The sequence below is a fragment of the Giraffa tippelskirchi genome, chromosome 3 (assembly GCF_054371585.1).
Source record: "Giraffa tippelskirchi isolate mGirTip1 chromosome 3, T2T-mGirTip1v1.2.pri, whole genome shotgun sequence".
NCBI lineage: Eukaryota > Metazoa > Chordata > Mammalia > Artiodactyla > Giraffidae > Giraffa > Giraffa tippelskirchi.
Genome location: NC_137277.1, coordinates 13,829,289 through 13,848,526, shown reverse-complemented (window position 1 = coordinate 13,848,526; position 19,238 = coordinate 13,829,289). Strand labels below are relative to the sequence as shown.

The following is a 19,238-nucleotide window of genomic DNA, read 5'->3' as shown; positions in this document are numbered from 1 at the left end:
TGATAGCTCTGGTGCACCCATCTCAGATCAAACTGTCCCTCATTTTTTAAACAATGTTGAATTTGTCTCCTCAGCCAAATTAACATCACTTAGGAAGATCAGTGAGTTTCAGAAACACTACTGTGCTAGACTCAAATCTAAACCACACTTCCTGAGCAGTTTCATATGTGGAGCTACCTTCCCAGCCAACACATCACTTTTCTTGACTGAAGAGGGTCAAGAGAGTCAGACTGAAAGCCCAGGCAGCCTGTGTTTTTCTGAGTGGCACAGAGGTCATACTTTAATCTACCCTGACCATGTTTAATTGTCTGCTGCCCCTCATTAGTGAGTCCAAGGCTGACAAATTATGCAAAGTCCCTTACAGAGTTCAAGTTAGCTTGACAGATAAAAAGAGAGCTTGGCATGTGGCTAAGTGGTAAAGGGATGGGGGTGGGTGGGAGTGGGTAGGAAGGAAAGATAAAGGCTCAGCTTTTGTATACCTAAACACAAAGCACAGGCAGGTACTGGGATAAGGGAATAAAAACTGTTTCTGGGCTTCCCTGGTGGCTCAGCAGTAAAGAATCCGCCTGCCAACGCGAGACACACATTTGATCACTGATCTGGGAAGACTCCACATGCCATGGAGTAACTAAGCCTTTGCACCACAACTTTTGAGCCTGTGCTCTAGAGCTCAGGTGACACAACTACTGAAGCCCCTGCACCCTAGAGCCTGTGCTCCACAAGAGAATAGCCCCTGCCTGCCGGTACTAGAGAAAAAGCCTGCACAGGAGTGAAGACGCAGCACAGCCAAAGATAAAATAAATTAACAGAATTATTTTAAAAGTAAAGGAAATAGTTGCTCAGTCGCGTCTGACTCTTTGCGACCCCATGGACTGTAGCCTGCCAGGTTCCTTCTGTCCATGGAATTTTCCAGGCAAGAATACTGGATTGAGTAGCCATTCCCTTCTGCAGGGGATCTTCCTGACCCAGGGATCAAACACCTGCATTGCAGGTGGATTCTTTACCATCTGAGCCAGAAAAATTTAAAAAGCCAATGATCAGGTGTACTAAATTAAGTGTCTCCAAACTATAATTTTACTCTTGTGAGAAAAGTTGCCTCTATTGGAGTGTGCATACCACAAATAAAAGCCTTTTTATAACTAGTTGAAACTTCTTAAAGTCCACCAAATGTTTTCACTTCTTGCCACACAGATATGCCAATTCTTTGGCTTTTTCCAACACACCTTAAAAAACCCTAAGTGGTCCTTGTTCATCTTGTTTCACTCTTCATTGGAGCAAATTTCTCAATCACAGCATCTGCCACCACCAGCTTGTCGTGGCGGAGTTGATGCTAGCCAGCACTGTGGCAGAAAATCTCCTCCATGGAGAGTCCTGTGACTGCCGTGTGGATGATAACCTTGTTGCAGGCGCCCCCTTGGCTGGCTGGGTGTAGGTGACACATAAAAAAATGGTTATATGTGAGGGGATTAGCCCATTATGTTTAGGATTATGGGCACTGGTGATTGTTGGAAGAGAGAACAAGTACAGAGACAAAATAAAAACTAGAATAAATCCTGTGGTGTTGGACTGGAATCAAAGGTCTGAGCTGATGGTTTTCAATACATATTTAAGTAGAGAAATACAGATTCAAGTATGTATATATACATATATCCCTATGCTTCAGCCACTGAGGGGGCCAGGAAACAGGCACCCAATAGCAATGAGCACCCTTAGCTTGGTTTCTAAACACCCTGCTCTTCTGAATGAAACTAGAACTCCTTGGGGGACATGGCTGGTTCAGACTGAGATAGAGAAGGTACACGATGAGCCTGGAACAATTTGTGCTTGAAGTGCTGGAATGGTAGTTCATTTGTCCTTTGGAATGAAGACTAGAAATACTAAACGATTCCCTTCGGCATCTCTGAAGCATTTATAACAGTTTTTATTCCATCTTCCCGGCTCCTGTCTTGTGCTCTGCACCTTAAAAAATGGAGTCTTTGCCTCCTTTCTGCATATGACAAAGGGTCACAGAAGCACACGAAGGGGCTCCCAATGGCCAAATCTGGGACAATGAGCATAAAAATCAAAGTATCAAAATAATAGCAGTGTATAATAAGCACAGAGTAAAATAGAAACCCAAGAATCTGTAAGTAAATGAATAGAGAAAAGGAAGCCTTCCTTATGCAGAATGCCAACCAATAAGTGTAGGAAGGATGTGGGATTCAAACACACTACCTGGCTACCATCATGATAATAATTTAGCCAAGAAACAGCAACAGATGCTTAAACAATGGGGTAAAGTTTAAAGAGGAATGGGATATTTAGTCTCAAAGCACTACCTTACAAAATACTTCTTAGGAACTTTTCAGTGGAGAAACCCAGCAGGCACCACTTCAATTAAGTGATAGAAGTTAACATCAACAATTTAAGATAGTTCAAAATCACATACCACAACAGCAACACTTACGATATTCCTGCAAACAATACGTAACTAAAACCAAATCATGAGGAAGGCATCAACAAACCCAATTTGAGGGCAGTCTGCAAAGGCTTTAATCTTCAAATGTCAAGGTCATGAAAACAAACTTCAAGGACTGTTCCAGGCTGAAGGAAACTGAGACATGATTACTGAATCCAACACAATGGCTTTTTTCTTTTTTGATGATAAAGGATGTTATTAGGACCATTGGGAAAACTTGGTTATCTGAGGCTGGCAGTGTTTCCATGTTAATTTCTACTTCTGATGGATATATCTGTTGATACAGGAGAGTGTCTTCAGTTACAGGAACCACACATTATAAACTATTACATAAGATATACAGTAGTGTTGGGACATCATCCTGCAACTTACTCTTAAAAATGATTCAGGGCAGAATTCCCTGGTGGTCCAGTGGTTAAGACTGTGCTTCCACTGAAGGGGCCCTGGGTTTGATCCCTAGTCAGGGAACTAGACCCCACATGCTGTAACTAAAAAAGATCCTACATGCTGCAATGAAGATGGAAGATCCTGCGTGCCGCAACTAAGACCCAGAGCAGCCAAATAAATATTTTCTTTAAAAAAGAACAAAAAAATAAATCAAGGGGGTGGGGGAGGGCAGCAATCACATTAAAAAAGTAACAGGGATGGAAGGATCACATTCAGAGTGAAACGCCTAAAATTCTCCCAATTTATTTTGTGTCAAAAATTTAAGAGCACACACACACACAAAAGACAATTTGCTAAAAGTGAAGATCTTTTTAATGTTTTTAGACACAGGTTACTTAAGATGGGGGCAGGGGGTGGGGGGAGAACAGTACTTAAAATTCCAAGGAACTAATGTTAAGCAGAGACCATAACCAAATACTTAACAGGGACACCCTATATTGATGCCGCTTTTCTGAGCCAGGAAAACATCCAAAGATAGGCAATTCTTCCCAGCTTGCTTCCTTGATGATCACTGAGACTTTTATTTATCTTTCCATGCATCAACTGCTTAGTCCACATACCTGAATCCTCAGATAATTTAATGCAACTCAGTCATTCACTTTATCATATGATACTTTCACATGGATATAAATTGCTGATTCCCATGAATAACATTTCAATTATTAAGTTACAAAATGGCAAGAAAGATTCTTTGAGATCTCCACATAAGAAAAAAACTTGAGAAAAGTGTATCACAGGGCTTCACAAATACGAAGCACAACAGTTAGAATCTTGATATAAAATAATTCTTCCCAGGTTCAAGTCTGTTTTGAATCTTTGAATGGTTCAACAACAACAAGACATCATTTGTGAATGTTCTTTTTAAAAAGCTCAATGAGCCTGTCAGTCAGGAGCAGGTGGTGCCTGCCTCTCAGCCAGTGCTAGACACAAGAGGCTTGCGATATTTGCACTGAATCCAAACTCGGTACATTGTCAGTTGTTTTCCTCGATTCACTTGCAACCGGCGATCCACCAGGTTCTGAACCTTTTGCAGTCCAGCAGTAGTGAAAAGTGTGTCCAGTTCATCTAGTTTGGAAAGAGATGTTTATATATCTTCCCCTGAAGAAAAAGCACCACGTCTACCACTCCCCATGCTAAATGGTACTCTGTGAGACTGCTGTCCTTCCTCATAGACTTTAAGTGGTTTGGGCAGTAGGATTTATCAGTAGTGGCTTGGTAGCAGCAAGTCCTTGTTTAGGCAGAGGAAGGCAAACCACATGTGAAAGGCAGCCTGGAACGCATCGGGAAAGCCTTTCTAAGAGTCAGCTGATGGGAAAGAATTTTCTAGGGTTCTGCGTACATCTTACAATCATATGCAAAAATTGACATGTTATGTCAAAGCCATTTCTTTTTGTTTTTTTTAAGGGGAGAGGTTTCATCGCTCACTAAAGGCTCAGAAAAGTATGTGACCTGACAGACGGCCCAGGGACAAAGTATTCATAAGGCACTGGTGGAGGCGAAAACTGACAGCAGGTCAAGCAGCAGAGGAAAGCAGCTCTGAGTTACACCTGGAACCCAGGGAGCAATGGGTTCACTTAAACTCGGGTGCACCTAAGGTACAACCCAGCTTAGAGGCTGCAACAGCTACAGTGCAGTCTTGCAAAATGAGCATGTGTCCTGTTTTTGGACAAAGTGATGGAGAGGAAGAGCAGGCAGCAGAACAAGGCAGGGACCAAAGGCTCATATAAGCTGAGCCTACTGGGAGAACATTGAGTAGTTCCAGGTAGCTGGAGGTAGGCTGAGGGGTGGGGAAGGGCAGGGAAGAGGATCCAAAAGGTAGGAGGGGCCAGATGACATCACTTCTGAAAGCACCGAGGAATATGGAAGTCAGTCCTGGGGGCAGGGGAGGGGGGCTGTCAGCACAAAGACAAGTGCTTTCGTGCCGTACCTTGTGTGAAGAAGTACACTCTGGTGCCATCGCCTCTCACATAGAAATTTTCAGACAGACACTGACCTGCAGAGTAATGTGGTAAACACTGGAGAAACTTTAAAGCATTTCTGTGAATTTCATGGCCAATTAAATGTGCATCAAGATATCAATTTCTTGGGCAGAGAACAGATCCTTTTCTAGGCTACCTTGGTACTTTATAGGAATCTGCAGTCTCTCTCCTACAAAGGAATGATGCTTTGCAGAAGACCAGCTCCAGGGGAATAATCAAACTTCAGTGTCAGTGAACATATGCAATTCTCAGCCCCCTAGTCTACAGTTCTGCTTCAGGATGAAATAGCTTGTTTTCTCCCTTTCTCCCCCATTAAATAAATAACATATACACTTTGTTTAAAAACAAAAGCAACTTTTAAGTGGCTTTCTGCCCCTTTAAAAACACATAGTAAAAATTTAAGGAATATAGCTAAGTTTAAGGAAATCTGAGACAGTCACTATTCCCATTTCAGTGACTGTCCTTTTGTATGTCTCTCCATGGTATCCACATGGACACTCATAAATAGGATCCCATACATACTGTTTTTATCAAGGACACACTTCCCTTTCCGCAGCTAAGCCCCCTGACCTTCTCAGTTTAACAACCTGATGTGTAATCAATCCTTCCACACCTTTTGAATGTCAAAGTAATCCTATTTATTTTTCCCTAGCTATTGTTAAACACAGGATTAAGTGTAAAATACCAACCTGCGAAATGCTTTTCTCACTTGGTCACACAGCCAAGTCCATACCCCACGAGACCAGTGGTATGGGGTCTACCCCATGTGATAACACACATTACCCTATGCAGAGGCAGCCACTTTGTTTCCAAGGTTTTGCTTATTACACACATATTATGTGCTGGTTCCTGAATAAATCCCCAAAGGATTGTTGGATTGAATAGATAACACCATGGTGCTTTAAAAAAAAAATGGGCACAACTACTCCTATTTCTACCTTTCATGGAGGAACATCGCTCTCTGTGAGTCAGCCAGCAATAGGTATCTCATTGCTGTTTCCATTTTCTTGAAGTTTTGTTTTCGGTCATTTGGATAGGCTCTTCAGTAAATCAACTCTAAAACATTTCTCTGTTTTCTGGATGGGTCACTGATCTTTTCCCTTATCAATTTGCCAATAGCCCTATTTGAACAGCATAGATATTAAGTCTTTCCTGTTCTATTACCTGAAATATTTGTCCTCAATCTGTCATTTGTCTTTTAACTTTTTAATGGCATCTCTTGCCATATCACACTTAAAACATACCACTCTTATCATGTATTAAATGGCCCTCTGTATGGAGCTATATAATTCGAGAGTCTCTATTTTGTTCCACTAATTTGTGAGACTATTCTGATGGCAAAGTCATCGTTTTGGTTCTAGTGGGAAAAATACCTTTTTTAAACCGAAGCTGAGCCATGTCGTAGCGGCCATAATCTCGCAGAAGCATTATCCCCCCGGGCTTCAGGAGCCTGCTCAGCCTGTTGATAGCATTCTGCATCCTGCGGGGCAGCAGGGAACGAAGATCAGATCTCTTTAAGAACAGAGTCCCCTCCTAACACCCTCTCCCCCCTGCAAAAAAGGAACAGGTCCCTTTTCTCTACAGCGTATTCCAAAAAGCCAGTGGACTTCCTAATGCTGACATATCAGCCCTGAAATCTTAGCTCCTATGCTCATTTCAGTTATAACCTGAGCACACACCCAAACGTCTGACGTACCTTCTGCTGTTTGCTCACAACCGTGGCTTCTATCCACTGCCTTCAGCATGAAGAGGCCTGCTCTTTCAGCAGGGTTCCACCATGGGGGAAGTTACATGCTCTCTGCCTGGCTCACTTCACACTCCTCAGGGGGAAGTCATCCCTACACTGGGTTCCCATGGATCTTTGAGAGGACCCCAGACCACTCAGTGAGGGGACTGCTAGTTGACCCACCTATACCTGCCCACTAAGCCCAAGATCTTTGAATGTAGCCTGTCTCTTTCCATCTGCTACACAGGACTGAATTTCAAGAACTTTACAAGGTGACACAATCTGTATGCAAATGAGTGCTCTGGGCAGAGTGCTCCACACTTCCGACTGCATTTTCCATATATAGAGTCTCAGTGTAGGTTTCAGCTTTAACTGTTGAAGTATACATGCTCTGAACTTACAAAAACCACATGAAAGTCTATTTAAATACTGAATAATGAATTTTTTTGAATAATGTTTTTAATTTTAATGTTTTGTTTCAGACCATGTCAGTTTAAAACTTGGTGGCTTCCTTGGTGGCTCAGTGGTAAAGAATCCGCCTGCCAGTGCAAGAGACATGAGTTTGATCCCTGGTTCGGGAAGATCGCACATGCCACGAAGCATCCAAGCCCATGCACCACAACTATTGAGCCTGTGCTCTAGAACCCGTGCTCTGCAACTAGAGAAGTCATTGCAATGAGAAGCCCGTATACTGCAACTATGGAGTAGCCCCTGCTCTGTGCAACTAGAGAAAAGTGCAAGCAGCAACAAAGACCCAGTACAGCCAATATATAAATAAATGAAACTATATAAAGTTTATAGCATATAAGCTTCTGCAATTAATGTTTAAAACCATGCCAGGCTGTTTGGGCTGTCCTCCATCTGCCCTTATTTCACACTCACAGTATTTCTATCAGGTCAAGTGACACAGTGCTATTCTAGAGGAAATGTGGGCTAGAGAAAGTCAATCACACCCCACCCCTCAAAGAACCCCGACTGATGCCGCTTCCTTGAGACAGCATTTCATCTTCGTTGGGATGACTGGCTGCCTATGTCCAGGAGCCTTTAATGCTATCTTTTCAGGTAAACCAATCTACTTTCCTTTAATCTTGATTTTATGGAATTCTCCTTACTAGAGAAGTTTTCCAAAGAACTTAAATATCAGAGAACATTTGATGAGTTAAGCTTCACTGTATATTTTGTGCTGTTAATAAGCCTGGTTTATTTAAAGCATTTAAAAAGCCAACAATGGGATGTTCTCAAATAGCTGTGGCATTCACAGTTCTAAGATATCATGCTATGTGATCATAAACAGGAAATTTCTCCACATACCCACTAAGATGACTCCCTCATTCTTTGGGGATGTTAAATCATTATCATAAGAGGAACAGACCACTGCAGTCAACAGGCAGAGGTTTAGTTCAACCTGGACTCCAAGACAAACTTAGAAAAGTGGTTGAGAAGCTTCTATCACTTAGGATGAAATAGCTTCTTCCTGTCTATCAGAACATTAATAAAATCCTTTTTATGAAGGTTCCAACTCTGAGATCAAGGTCCCCGATCAAAGCTTTGTTTTTGCTATGCTACTGGTTAAGGGACTTAAAAACTTACTTGTCTGGAATGACTGCTGAGAGAACAAATATGAGGATAATGACATCAAGACTATTCTCAGGCATTGGGTAACTCTTAGCTTCATCACACAGATCATGAACAAAGGCAAAACACCGAGAAGGGTCATATGCTGAATTTGTCTGCAGACAGATGGAAGAGAGATTAGACAATGTTCATATAGCCTCAAGAAAAACCATCTTGCTTTAAACATAATCCCTACTGCTTCCCACTGAAGGAGATAGCTCTTGCCATTACAGCAAACATTGTTACTTTTTTTTTTTTTAATAAATTTATTTATTTTAGTTGGGGGCTAATTACTTTACAATATTGTAGTAGTTTTTGCCATACATTGACATGAATCAGCCATGGGTTTACATGTGTTCCCCTTCCTGGGCCCCCCTCCCACCTCCCTCCCCATCCCATCCCTCTGGGTCATCCCATTGCCCCAGCCCTGAGCATTTGTCTCATGCATCAAACATGGAATGGTGTTGTTTCACATATGATAATATACATGTTTCAATGCTATTCTCCCAGAACGTCCCACCCTCACCTTCTCCCTCAGAGTCCATAAGACTGTTCTATGCATTTGTGTCTCTTATTCTGTCTCGCATATGGGGTTATCGTTACCATCTTTCAAATTCCATATATATGCATTAGTATACTGTATTGGTGTTTTTCTTTCTGGCTTACTTCACTCTGTATAATGGGCTCCAGTTTCATCCATCTCAATAGAACCGATTCAAATGTATTTTTTTTAATGGCTGAGTAATATTCCATTGTGTATATGTACCACAGCTTCCTTATCCATTTGTCTACAGCAAACATTGTTACTCTTAGGGTAAGAACCAGGAACAACTCTAGGAGGCTGCGGAATCTAACTAGTATGCTTAAAATGGTACATTCCTGACTCCTTTACTTCTAGTCTTTATTCTGATGAGGAGTCAGATCTGAGGACTGGAAAAAAATGATGAGGAAGGTAAGTGACCAAAAGGGCAAAGAGAAACCTCATAAGGAGGAAAACAAAACATACTGAAAAAGCATGATTTAAAGCAACTCCCACTACAGCATATTACACAGATCATAGAATTCTCTACGAAAATCTCTCTCTCCAGATGTGGAAGATTTAACCTACAATTTATTATAATTTTAAAAAGTGTCAATATTCATCTGGTATAGGCCCTTAAGAATAGTTTCAGAATTAGAAACTCCCTGGTGGTCCAGTGGTTAGAACTTGGCACTTCTACTGCCAGGGACCCAGGTTTAATCCCTGGTCATGAAACTTAGATTCCGCAAGTCGAGTGGCAAGACAAAAAAAAAAAACCCAACCAGAAATACTACCAATCCCTGAGCTTCTATGCTAGGAGCATCATACATGATTGTAACACACATTTTAGGGTAAATTCCCTATCTACATCTCTCTTCTCCAAAAATGTGATTTTGTTCCTCACTGGTCACAGCTAATTAACAGGGCAAGTAGATGGTCAGCTGAGCTGAGTCAATCAGACTTTCTGGGGACTGTGGAATCAAGACACTGTCATTTAGGTGAGGTTCTGGGAATACCTGAAGAGGGGAGACTTATAAGGGACTGAGAGGGGCAAGTATATTGGGCCATGTATAAAACCAGGAAAAACCTATCAGAGAAAACTGGGCTGCAAAGAAAAAAAGCAAGCAAAAGGCAAATGGCCAATGAGAGGGACAACCCCGTGACCCTGAGGGAGGCGCTATGACAGAAGTGGGTGGCAGCATCTCACCAGGGTGCCTTTGGTACCTGACACTTTGTCAGGGCTGAGTTTTAGTCCTGGCTACACCATATGCCCTTGAGATCTATGACATTCCCTTTAATTAGCTGTGTTTGTCTACAAGTTTCTGTAACTTGTAACTCAATCCTAAATGAAATAATCATTTCATTTCAATCCTTAAAACATGACTTTAGGAAGGTCAAGAGACCTGCCCAAAGTTCCACAGCAGGAAAGCAGCAGGTTCCATCATCACATTTGGCCATTTCCTCTACTCCAGGCTATTTCAGACCACAGCACAATAAGCAAATAGTTAGAGACCTTGATTTTTATGAGGCCCTTTCCCCCTTAAGTCAGTGAAAATGACTGATAGGAGCACTGGACTTACCTGGACCAGTTCTACAGCTGTGGAAGAAAAATCACAACAGTAAACAAAGAGGCTTGGGTCACTGAAATGGGCAGGAAAAAAAACACAGCAGAGGAATTAGATTACAAACTGGATTATGTTGATTCTCTTTACTATGCAGCAGAGTTAAAATATCAAAGGCACCATATGTTAACAAAGTAACAGGTTTAACACTCACTACTTTCCCTGATAACAAAGATAACTTATAAGTCAATTAGGTCAAAACAATCCGTAAATGGATAATGTAGACATCTAATCTCCTGTAACCCACAGTTCCCAATAATTGCTGTTACCATTTGAATATAGTAAGAGTTCCAAGAAAAACAATGCACCCCTTTTTTCTTTGCTGACATGCTGTTAAACTTTACAACAAACCTTACTTGTTAGTTTGTAGAATTGGGAAGACTGTGTTTCCCACACCACAACCAACCTGTAGAAGAAATCAAAAATGAACTGTTAATCACAGAATTCCCAAAGAATTAATTCCCTAAAGTAAATTAATAATCAACAATAGACTATTTGTCTTACTCTATCAGGAAAGGTGTAGTGACCAGAGCTAGAGTAATCATGACATTCTGTGCCCGTGACCTTAGGAACCCTTAAAGAGGTAGCCACAGTAGATAAGAATATGGGCTTTTATTAGCAGGATGGGACCTGGTCTGGGAAAAAGGGCATGGGCTGCTTTTACTTTTTGAGTTTGGGCAAATGGTCCTGTAGACAGAGTATTTTCTTACTGAGCTCCACTATACCATTATTGGAAAAACGTTTCTAGTAGACTGGGTTGAAAAAGTCAGGAGGGGAACCATGGCAACACTGTCCTAAATTCAGTGCTGGGTGTGGTAATAATGAAAATACCACCATTTACTAAGGGCTTACTATGTGTCAGACACGATCCTCAGCCATTAGATATACATTATCTCAATTAACCCCAGTAATAACTATGAGACAGAAGTCCCATTCCACTTGGGGAGGATCAGGGACTAGCACAAAGTCATGTCAGAGAACTCAGTCCCAAAACTAATCAGCTTCTGGTGGAGTGTGTAGTCACTTCTGTGAATATTCATTTTACAGAGCACACTTTTTTTTTCAGGTCTAGCCAAGCCTCTACCACACATCCAGACTGAGAAGACAAGAAATCTCCCACACCTGAAAAGCAGGCACCATTCTAACTAACCTCTCCATCTCATAATTGAATCAGAAGTAACAGAAGTTGTCTTCTGACCTGGGACTCTCGACTAGATGGCAGATATAGCAGGACACTACAACTTTTGGACAGAACATAATGTTCCCAGGTAGCACCTCAGGTGATCTATCTTTGTTTGTCATGACCAAGGCATCTGGTCTGCATCTAGGACAGGTCTGCATCTAGAACATTTCAATACCTCAAAAATGCAGGTGATTCCAGACCAACATAAAAGAGATAAGTCTAGTCAATTTCATCATCAGAAGTTACTTTGGGGCTCAGCCTCTCTATTGCCACCCTCTGTGCATAAGACAGCCTCACTAACCCCACTGTTGGGACAATAAAGGGCGGTTACCTCGAGTATTCGGTAGGTGGCTGAGGATCCAGGAAACTCATTAGCACAGATTTTCAGGTGATGGAGTTTCTGAGTTACACTGTCTTCCCTAAGAGGTGGCTGTGTCTTATCTCCAAGGCTGACAGAAGAACAACTGTGCTGTTCTTCTATTATTAAATCAGATCCATCCTCACCACTTCTATGGTATTCATATACTTCACTCCTCTTAGTCTCTGAGAGCAAATTCTTCAAGTGATTTTGGCTAGGTGCCAGCTCTGGGAATTCAGTAAAAAGCCAATGTCTATCCTTGAAAAATCCGTTTTCGTGGATTTTGTAGAAGTCGTTCCAATATTTGTTGGCATTGATCTCATAATCAACTGTAAATATTTAAGAAAGAATATTAAGAACCATCTCTCAATTTTATTTGTATACAATATAAATTATCACCCTGCTTCACCAAATTTTATACGAAAAGTTATACTCAAATAGAGCCTCAGTCTCAGAGCTGGTGGTCATTTGGTCCTATCACTCTTGAATTTGCTCAGTATCTTGTCCTTCCAGGGAGTTCAACTTCTGCCAGAAAACTTACTACCTATCAATTCTGCTCCCACATCTTTACATGGCTTGTAACTATTAGAAAATTCTAATATTAAGCAAAAAACCTGTCTAATCATTTCTGGTCAAAAGGTCCTACTATCTCTCAGGGCCATACACAACAGCTCTTTCATATCTGAGGGCAATTATTTCCCTTTCTAAAACCTCTTTTACAAGCTAAATGTCCCAGTTTCTTCAGATATTCCCCATGTGAAGTCAATGGTTATGATACAGGTATGATACTGTATCTTCTTTACATTATATTCCTATGTCTGTGGTTCTTTAGTGTGGAGCCCAGAAGTGAATTCACTAACAAGATACTAAGCATGGAAATAGAAAATGATGACAAGAGAGAAGTGTTCCGATGAGAAGAGATCTGATGATAGAGGACAGGATAGACTAAAGTATGGACTACTTAGAAGAAACCTGTGTTGTTCAAGGTGATCGAGGCAGTCCTAGATTTCAGTTTTACTTATTTATTTTTGAGATAACACTGGCTTATAACTAGATTTTAGCTTTCTGCTCTTTGCCAATACAGGGCCTTGACTAGTGTAGTAGAAGAATAAAAACCTAAGAAATTGGATCTCAATTCCACCACTACTAACTAAACTGCTTACCTCTGGGCAAGGCACTTAATGTCTTGAAGTCCAAGTTTCTTTAACTGTAAAAAGAGGATATTGGACCATATGATTTTCAAAATCCCTCTCAACCTTAATTTGCTTTGATCTGTCTTTGTCAAACTATGTAAGGTTAATATTTCATAACTGGACTCTTCTACTTGTTCAGAACTATTTCAGCGGGTACTACTCTGCAATTTCTAGTGCCACCTTCAACTGTCACTTAAAACAGGCCCAACCAGTCCTAGTTTTACCAACTAGGGGTATTTTTCAGTGAAATCATCCACCTCTTCAGAAAAGGCCTCTTTTTCTTTGGCCAGACTTATTTCCACTCTGCTTCATCCATCCTTCCTCTGCAGAAGCCTTACCACCTCATAACCCTAACCCTAACCCTAGCCACCACACAAGGAAAAGACATATAACTCACCATTCATTAGCCAGCCGCCCCTCCCACCCTCCATTATTTAGAATCTGACCACCTGAATCCAGCTTTAACGGCAACATTTCCTCGGGCAAAATGTAATGATGTAGAAAGTATATCCTCTAAGACAATCATGTGACCACATGGTTGCTACAGGTCAGTCATATTGATATGGGTCTAGTCAACATAATTAAAGACTTAAGTCACTAGAAAATGCTATCGAGATACAGTTATCCTCTTCCAAACAAAAAAGAAAACCAAAACACCCTTTATGTCCTAACAAAATGTCAAGATACAGCCCTTTCCCATCCTTGCCCAACCCCTCCCCTTCTCCTTCTATCCCAGAGTTCTGTATCAGTCCAGTAAAAAATGCTCTCGGGGCCTCGGTTCTCTGGCCTCTCCGGAGAGCACGTCCAGCAGTACGCAGGATGTCAATACCACTTAGGGTCCACTTGGGCGCACCTTGCTTCTCCTGGCACACCCGCTGAGTGCTGTTCTCCTGGACTTTCCTCTCTGCCTCTGCGGCCTGCTCTTCCGACCACTCCACATTGTCCCTGGGAAAATCAAACGGGCAGCTTAGGCGCCTCGGGTTTTCGCCGCGGGCAGGGAGTCGCTGGCCCCGCAGCGCCTCTTCCGTGGGAGGCGAGCGCCAAGAGTAGGGCCGCAGGACTCTGGCCGGCGGTCAGGGCCTTCTCAGAGTGCTCTGCGGCGCTGGGACTGAGGTCGAGCCGCAGGCCGGACGAAGAGTAGGGCACTTACCAGGCATTGTGGTGAAAGATGCGAGCGGGGTCGCTCAGAAACCGACTCCCGAACTGCTGCCTCTTTCCGCAAACCGCGGAAGGATCGCCTTCAGGGAAGGAGCCGTCCATGACACCGGAACCGGAAACACCTACTTCCCCTCACGCGCGAACGCTCTGCAGGCCACACCCCTTCCGGAAATCGTGGGGTCTGGGCGGGAAAACACGGAGGCCGGGTGGGGCAACCGTGAAGTCCCCCGCGACTCGCGGGGGTGCTCGGGCTCTGCCTGGTGAGACGGAGCTATTTGGGAAGGAGAGTCAGCGGGTTTTCGCCCCAGAGTCTTTAGTCCTTCAGCAGGCGAGCGAGAAAGTGGTAGGCGTTCCACTTGAGCCTCCTTTTAATTCTAGGATGCTCTAACAGGTTCCCAGTTTCTCTTAAGTTGTAAGATAGGAAAAATTTTGAATCACTTTAATAATTAAGAGTACCTAGTTTTACTGTAGAGCAATGCCCAAAATAATTGAGGAAAATAGCAAGCAGGGTGAGGAAATAGGGCAGTTTTCCAGCTTTTCACAGTGTGAAAAAGGAAAGAAAAAAGTGTGTTGTGTGTGTGTGTGTTGTGTATCCCCACACTGTTTTTCTGGGGGAGGATATGAAATGAATTTCGAGAACACGAGGTTTAATTGTCAAATCAAATATATAAGGACAAGTTTAAAAGTATAACCCCACCACCTTTTTGAATTATCCATATGAAAGCTTATTTGCACAATCAGAATTGTAATACATACACATATATAGTTATATTAATACATTTTCAGCCTTAATTTGTTTTGATAATTGCTACAAACTTACAAAAGAAGAAAGTATGCTGTCAATATAAGATAGTTACTTGAGAAGATTTCCAGAGAGTGATGACTACCATTTGGAAGAAGAGAAGGGATTAGTTAAAGTAATATAGTTCTAGGTTTAACACACTGGTAACCAGTGATAGTTTACTGCTGAATCTTTCCATGGTGGTGGTGGTTTAGTAGCTAAATTGTGTCTCACTCTTTTGCGACCACATGGGCTGTAGCCCACCAGGCTCCACTGTCGGTGGGATTTTCCAGGCAAGAATACTGGAGTGGGTAGCCATTCCGTTTTCCAGGGGATTTTCCCCACCCACGGATTGAACCTGCGTCTGCATTGCAGGAGGATTCTTTACCAACTGAGCCACCAGGGAAACCCAAGTCTTTCCACAGGCAAAACCAAAGGGAGCAATGATTCTATAACTCGCCCACCAAAAAAATGGAAACAAACCCTAAATCACAAAGAAAAATACAGGAGTGAATCAAAAAGATAAGATAGTAAAGAACTTGTAGTTTATTTGAAAACAACATTGTTTTGCCATTCTCATGGTCTTTTGAAACATTTTGAACAAAAGCTCCTTTCGAAAAAGCAAGTACAAGGATTTCTATCTTTTCTCAAGGTCACTTGTTTGTAGATAAGTTGGTTGGTTCATATTTCTTCTTGATATCTTGTTCTGTCATCTACAGGTTTCTTTTTTTTCTCTCTCCCCACACCAAAAGATGTGTGGTGCTGATCAACAGTCCTATTGCATATTTTCTTCCAGATAGCTCACTCTGTCTTCACTTGAAGTTACTTGCTATATTAGTTCCAATAATTAGAGTCATTTAAAGTGTCAAGCAAGTTGGGCCTTTAAATAAGATGTGATAAAGTATCCTAATCTTAACTTTTATACAATTATCTTTGGTTGGCCTGTAAAACTCATTTTTCTCCATCTTTTGAAGCACCTACAATAATATTTCAGAAGGAATTTGGAAGACGGTCTGGGAGTCCTTCGTGGTATCAGACTGTAGAGTCAGCAACAACTACCTTTCAGAGGAGCTAAAGGTCCCTCTGCTGGTGAGTAATGAGAATTCTCCCAGCTCAGTGGGAGGCAGGGGTTCAAAGCAGGGAAAGGTTGAGAAATTTCATTCTGGATTATGGCCTTGAGTGTTAACCCTGGACTGAGGTAGTTAATTGTTTCAGGCTTTTCTTTCAGTTCCAAACAGTGGAAGGTTCTGGGCTGTGTAAAATCATGTGCTCTGGAACTGAAGACTGGTGAAGGGTGCTACTGTCCTAATTTGCTCTCTTTAACATTTCATTGACCCTGGACAGCCTTTGTAGCAGTCCTATATATTGAATAAGTTGGTTTAACAATGTTAAATTTAAAACAGCTTTTGTGATTTTTCCTTATTGCAAATAAATATATGATTACTGTAGAACATTTAGAAAATATAGATAAGACAAGAAAAGAAAAATATCATACCCCACCCTTAGTTTAGCCCATTAGACACTTTGATTTATATCCTTCCAGTGTTTCTTTATAGAAATAATTTTTAAGTTAAATAGTTTTAGAACAAACTACTTTGTGCCCCTCCCTGCTTTTTTACAGTTTCATTGAGGTAAAATGGACATACCATTAAATTCATCCATTTAAAATGTACAAGTTGAAGAGTTTTCATAAAAATATGTGTTTGTGCAACACCATCATAGTTAAGGGCTTCTCTGGTGGCTAACATGGTAAAGAGTCTGCCTACAATTCTGGAGACCTGGGTTCAATCATAATTAAGTTTTAGAACAACTCTATAAAGTTCTTTCATTCCTTCTAGGAGCTGTAGTCTGCCTTGCAATTGTGAATATTATTCTTTTATTTGAAGTATCTTTTACAACATCATTTTAATGACCCTGGTATTGTTTTGTATAGTTATACCATGATGTATTGGACAATTAGGCTACTTTGTTTCTTACTACTAAAAATTCACCATAAGAAAAATCCTTATAACTAAATCATTTTATACGTTCATTATTATTTCTTTAGGATTAATTTCTAGAAGTGGAAGTGCTGAGTCAATGGTTATAATTAGCTCTGTTACGAAGCTCTATGTTGTTCAGTTACTAAGTCATGTCTGACTCTTTATGACCCCATGGATGCAGCATGCCAGGCTTTCCTGTCCTTTGCTATCTCCTGGAGTTTGCTCAGACTCACATCCATTGATTTGGTGATGCTCTCTAATCATCTCATTCTCTGTCGCCCCCTTCTCCTGCCCTCAGTCTTTGGTTAGAGCATTTTATCTGTCTGTTCACGGTTACACATCTAGGTCTGAGAACAGGATCCAGCACACAGTATGCAACTCAGGAAATAACTGGTGAACTGGCTGAGTACCTGTTGCTATACTGCATTCTATCAGAAAGATGCCAACTTACGCTGTTGTCAACAGTGTGTGATAATTTAATAGAATGCATTTCTGCATACTCTAGATTTTCCAGGACAGATCTACTTAAAAATATTCTGTCACATTATCCCTTTGATCCAAGGAAATATTCTAGGAATTCTAATATTTTGGCATCCAAATTAAATCTCTTAGGTTTTCCTGTTGTACTCACACAGCATACCAAAAAAAAAAATCTCTTGTCAAACTGTAAGTTTTGTTTTTTGGATAGAAAATGTTATTTATTTTTGTCCCAATCATAAAAATTATAAAGAATGGCAAATATTTTTAGACAGTTTTGAATACTCAAGGTAACACAAAATTACTTCAGGCTTATTTCATTGAACAGTTTTGGGAGCCTTTGCTATCTTCATTACTTTTTCCTGCCATGTTATAATTTTACATTATAAGCCACTGTCTCCATCAGTGTGGAACATGTATTTTCCTTTTTCTAAAAGAGAAAAAGTAATGTATTATGTACACTTAAATATGTTAAAATAATAAATGTTATGGTATTTATATTTTTCCACAATAAAAAATCGCAACCCTTCACCAAGAAAGAGGGTGTGAGATCAGCTGTTTTTCTGAGTAATCCAGGGGATCAGGATTAGGATCCTTAGGAAAACCCAGATCTAATCAAGGTTCCTTGGAGGACTGCAAAATTATTCCCTGAAACTGAAAGGTCATTGTCATCTGCTGCTTTTGGCCTCTTTCACAAACAATTAAAAAAAAACAAAACAAAAAACGAATGCTACTTGAGTCACATAAACTCAGATGCTTATTGCTGAGAGGGTTGTTAGGAGGTCAGAGGGCAGCCCTGTGTTAAGTACCATCTTTGCTTTTTTCCTTCCTGCTGAGGCCCAGGCAGCTTTGAGGTGCCCCAGGTGGGGGCAGCAGAGTGTGGCTGGTTGCTACAGAAATCACCCCAAGGCATCTATTTACCAGTTAAGAATTAGGAAAGGGAAACCATACTATGACTTAAACTTTTTTACTGGTCAAAATTCAAAAGATGTCAACATTTCCAGCTGCTAAGGATGTATTAGACAAAAGCAAGAATAATTTTGATATCTATGAAAAAGTAGTTTGCGATGAGCTGTTCAGAAAACAGAAATTTCATTGTCGAAAGCCCTTGAAGCCTTTCCGTTTTCTTTTTCTTCCTGTGTCTGTGTCACATTCACTGATATCTGAAGAGGATGAGAATACAGAGTTGTGGAAGGCATTTCTGTTCACGTGGGCATCATATAACTTTAGGTCCTTTGGGGAAAGTAATTCTTGACAGACATTCCAGGACCATGTATAAGTAGAAAAGGTGTCATAAAAGGACTCATTTTTACTCTCTATTCCAATCAAATCCCCTCGAATCTTCCGCCAGAGGTTTAGCATTTGTTTCCGGTGCTCAAGGGCAATCCCCAAGTTATAGGCGTCTGTAGCTCTCTTTACCTGCAGTGAGAGAGCAGTAGTTTATAGTAGTTACCTCAAAATATCTTTGGTTTCTGGACCACAGTTCTAGATACCCCGAAAGGTTATTTTTTCAAGGTTACTTGAAAGTCACTGAATTTATATATTGGGTAGTGCTTCTTGAGGACACATGAGTTAGGAGTTGATGGACAATGAAAATGTATTACTTGGGAGTAGTGAGATATTAAGAAATTTTATAAGAATTTAAAAACATGGTAGACTAAAACAAGAAGAAAATGTGGGATGGAGATGGGCTCTTAGTATGACGGAAGTGCCAAGGATGGCAGTCTGTCCAGCCTAGGA

The 19,238-nt window shown here is 41.1% G+C and overlaps 2 protein-coding genes and 1 long non-coding RNA gene across 32 annotated transcripts in view; 1 reads left to right on the top strand and 2 right to left on the bottom strand.

Moving 5' to 3' along the window:
• Positions 1 to 3,194: 3,194 nt before the first annotated feature.
• Positions 3,195 to 14,366, bottom strand: METTL2A (methyltransferase 2A, tRNA N3-cytidine). 2 transcript variants are annotated; one of them, XM_081576640.1, is made up of 9 exons: positions 14,251 to 14,366; positions 13,954 to 14,045; positions 11,881 to 12,236; positions 10,723 to 10,772; positions 10,325 to 10,385; positions 8,201 to 8,340; positions 6,258 to 6,364; positions 4,833 to 4,898; positions 3,195 to 3,970 (listed from the first exon to the last, which is right to left on the bottom strand). In XM_081576640.1, the coding sequence occupies exons 1-9, from the start codon at positions 14,358 to 14,360 to the stop codon at positions 3,816 to 3,818; spliced, it is 1,137 nt and encodes a 378-aa protein (XP_081432766.1). In that variant the 5' UTR covers positions 14,361 to 14,366; the 3' UTR covers positions 3,195 to 3,815. The 2 variants fall into 2 exon arrangements, with proteins under 2 accessions (XP_081432766.1, XP_081432767.1); XM_081576641.1 differs by lacking the exon at positions 13,954 to 14,045.
• Positions 14,367 to 14,409: 43 nt separating this feature from the next.
• LOC145541101 (uncharacterized) overlaps positions 14,410 to 19,238 on the top strand; it is a 42,411-nt gene continuing 37,582 nt past the window's right edge. For both annotated transcript variants that reach the window (XR_014078772.1, XR_014078773.1), the window contains exons 1-2: positions 14,410 to 14,601; positions 16,014 to 16,128. This is a non-coding gene — a long non-coding RNA (uncharacterized LOC145541101). The remainder of the gene's footprint in view (positions 14,602 to 16,013; positions 16,129 to 19,238) is intronic.
• Positions 18,450 to 19,238, bottom strand: part of EFCAB3 (EF-hand calcium binding domain 3) — a 349,923-nt gene continuing 349,134 nt past the window's right edge. For all 28 annotated transcript variants that reach the window (XM_081576514.1, XM_081576515.1, XM_081576519.1 and 25 more), the window contains one exon: positions 18,450 to 18,917. In XM_081576514.1, coding sequence (XP_081432640.1) covers positions 18,591 to 18,917 — 327 coding nt within the window. In that variant the 3' untranslated portion in view covers positions 18,450 to 18,590. The remainder of the gene's footprint in view (positions 18,918 to 19,238) is intronic.

Coding starts and splice junctions, on each gene's coding strand:
- METTL2A (XM_081576640.1), bottom strand. CDS start 14,360: ATGGACGGCTCCTTCCCTGAAGGCGATCCTTCCGCGGTTTGCGGAAAG. Junction 14,046..14,250: donor ATCTTTCACCACAATGCCTG/GTAAGTGCCCTA, acceptor TGATTTTCCCAG/GGACAATGTGGAGTGGTCGG. Junction 12,237..13,953: donor GGTGTGCCAGGAGAAGCAAG/GTGCGCCCAAGT, acceptor AAATATTTACAG/TTGATTATGAGATCAATGCC.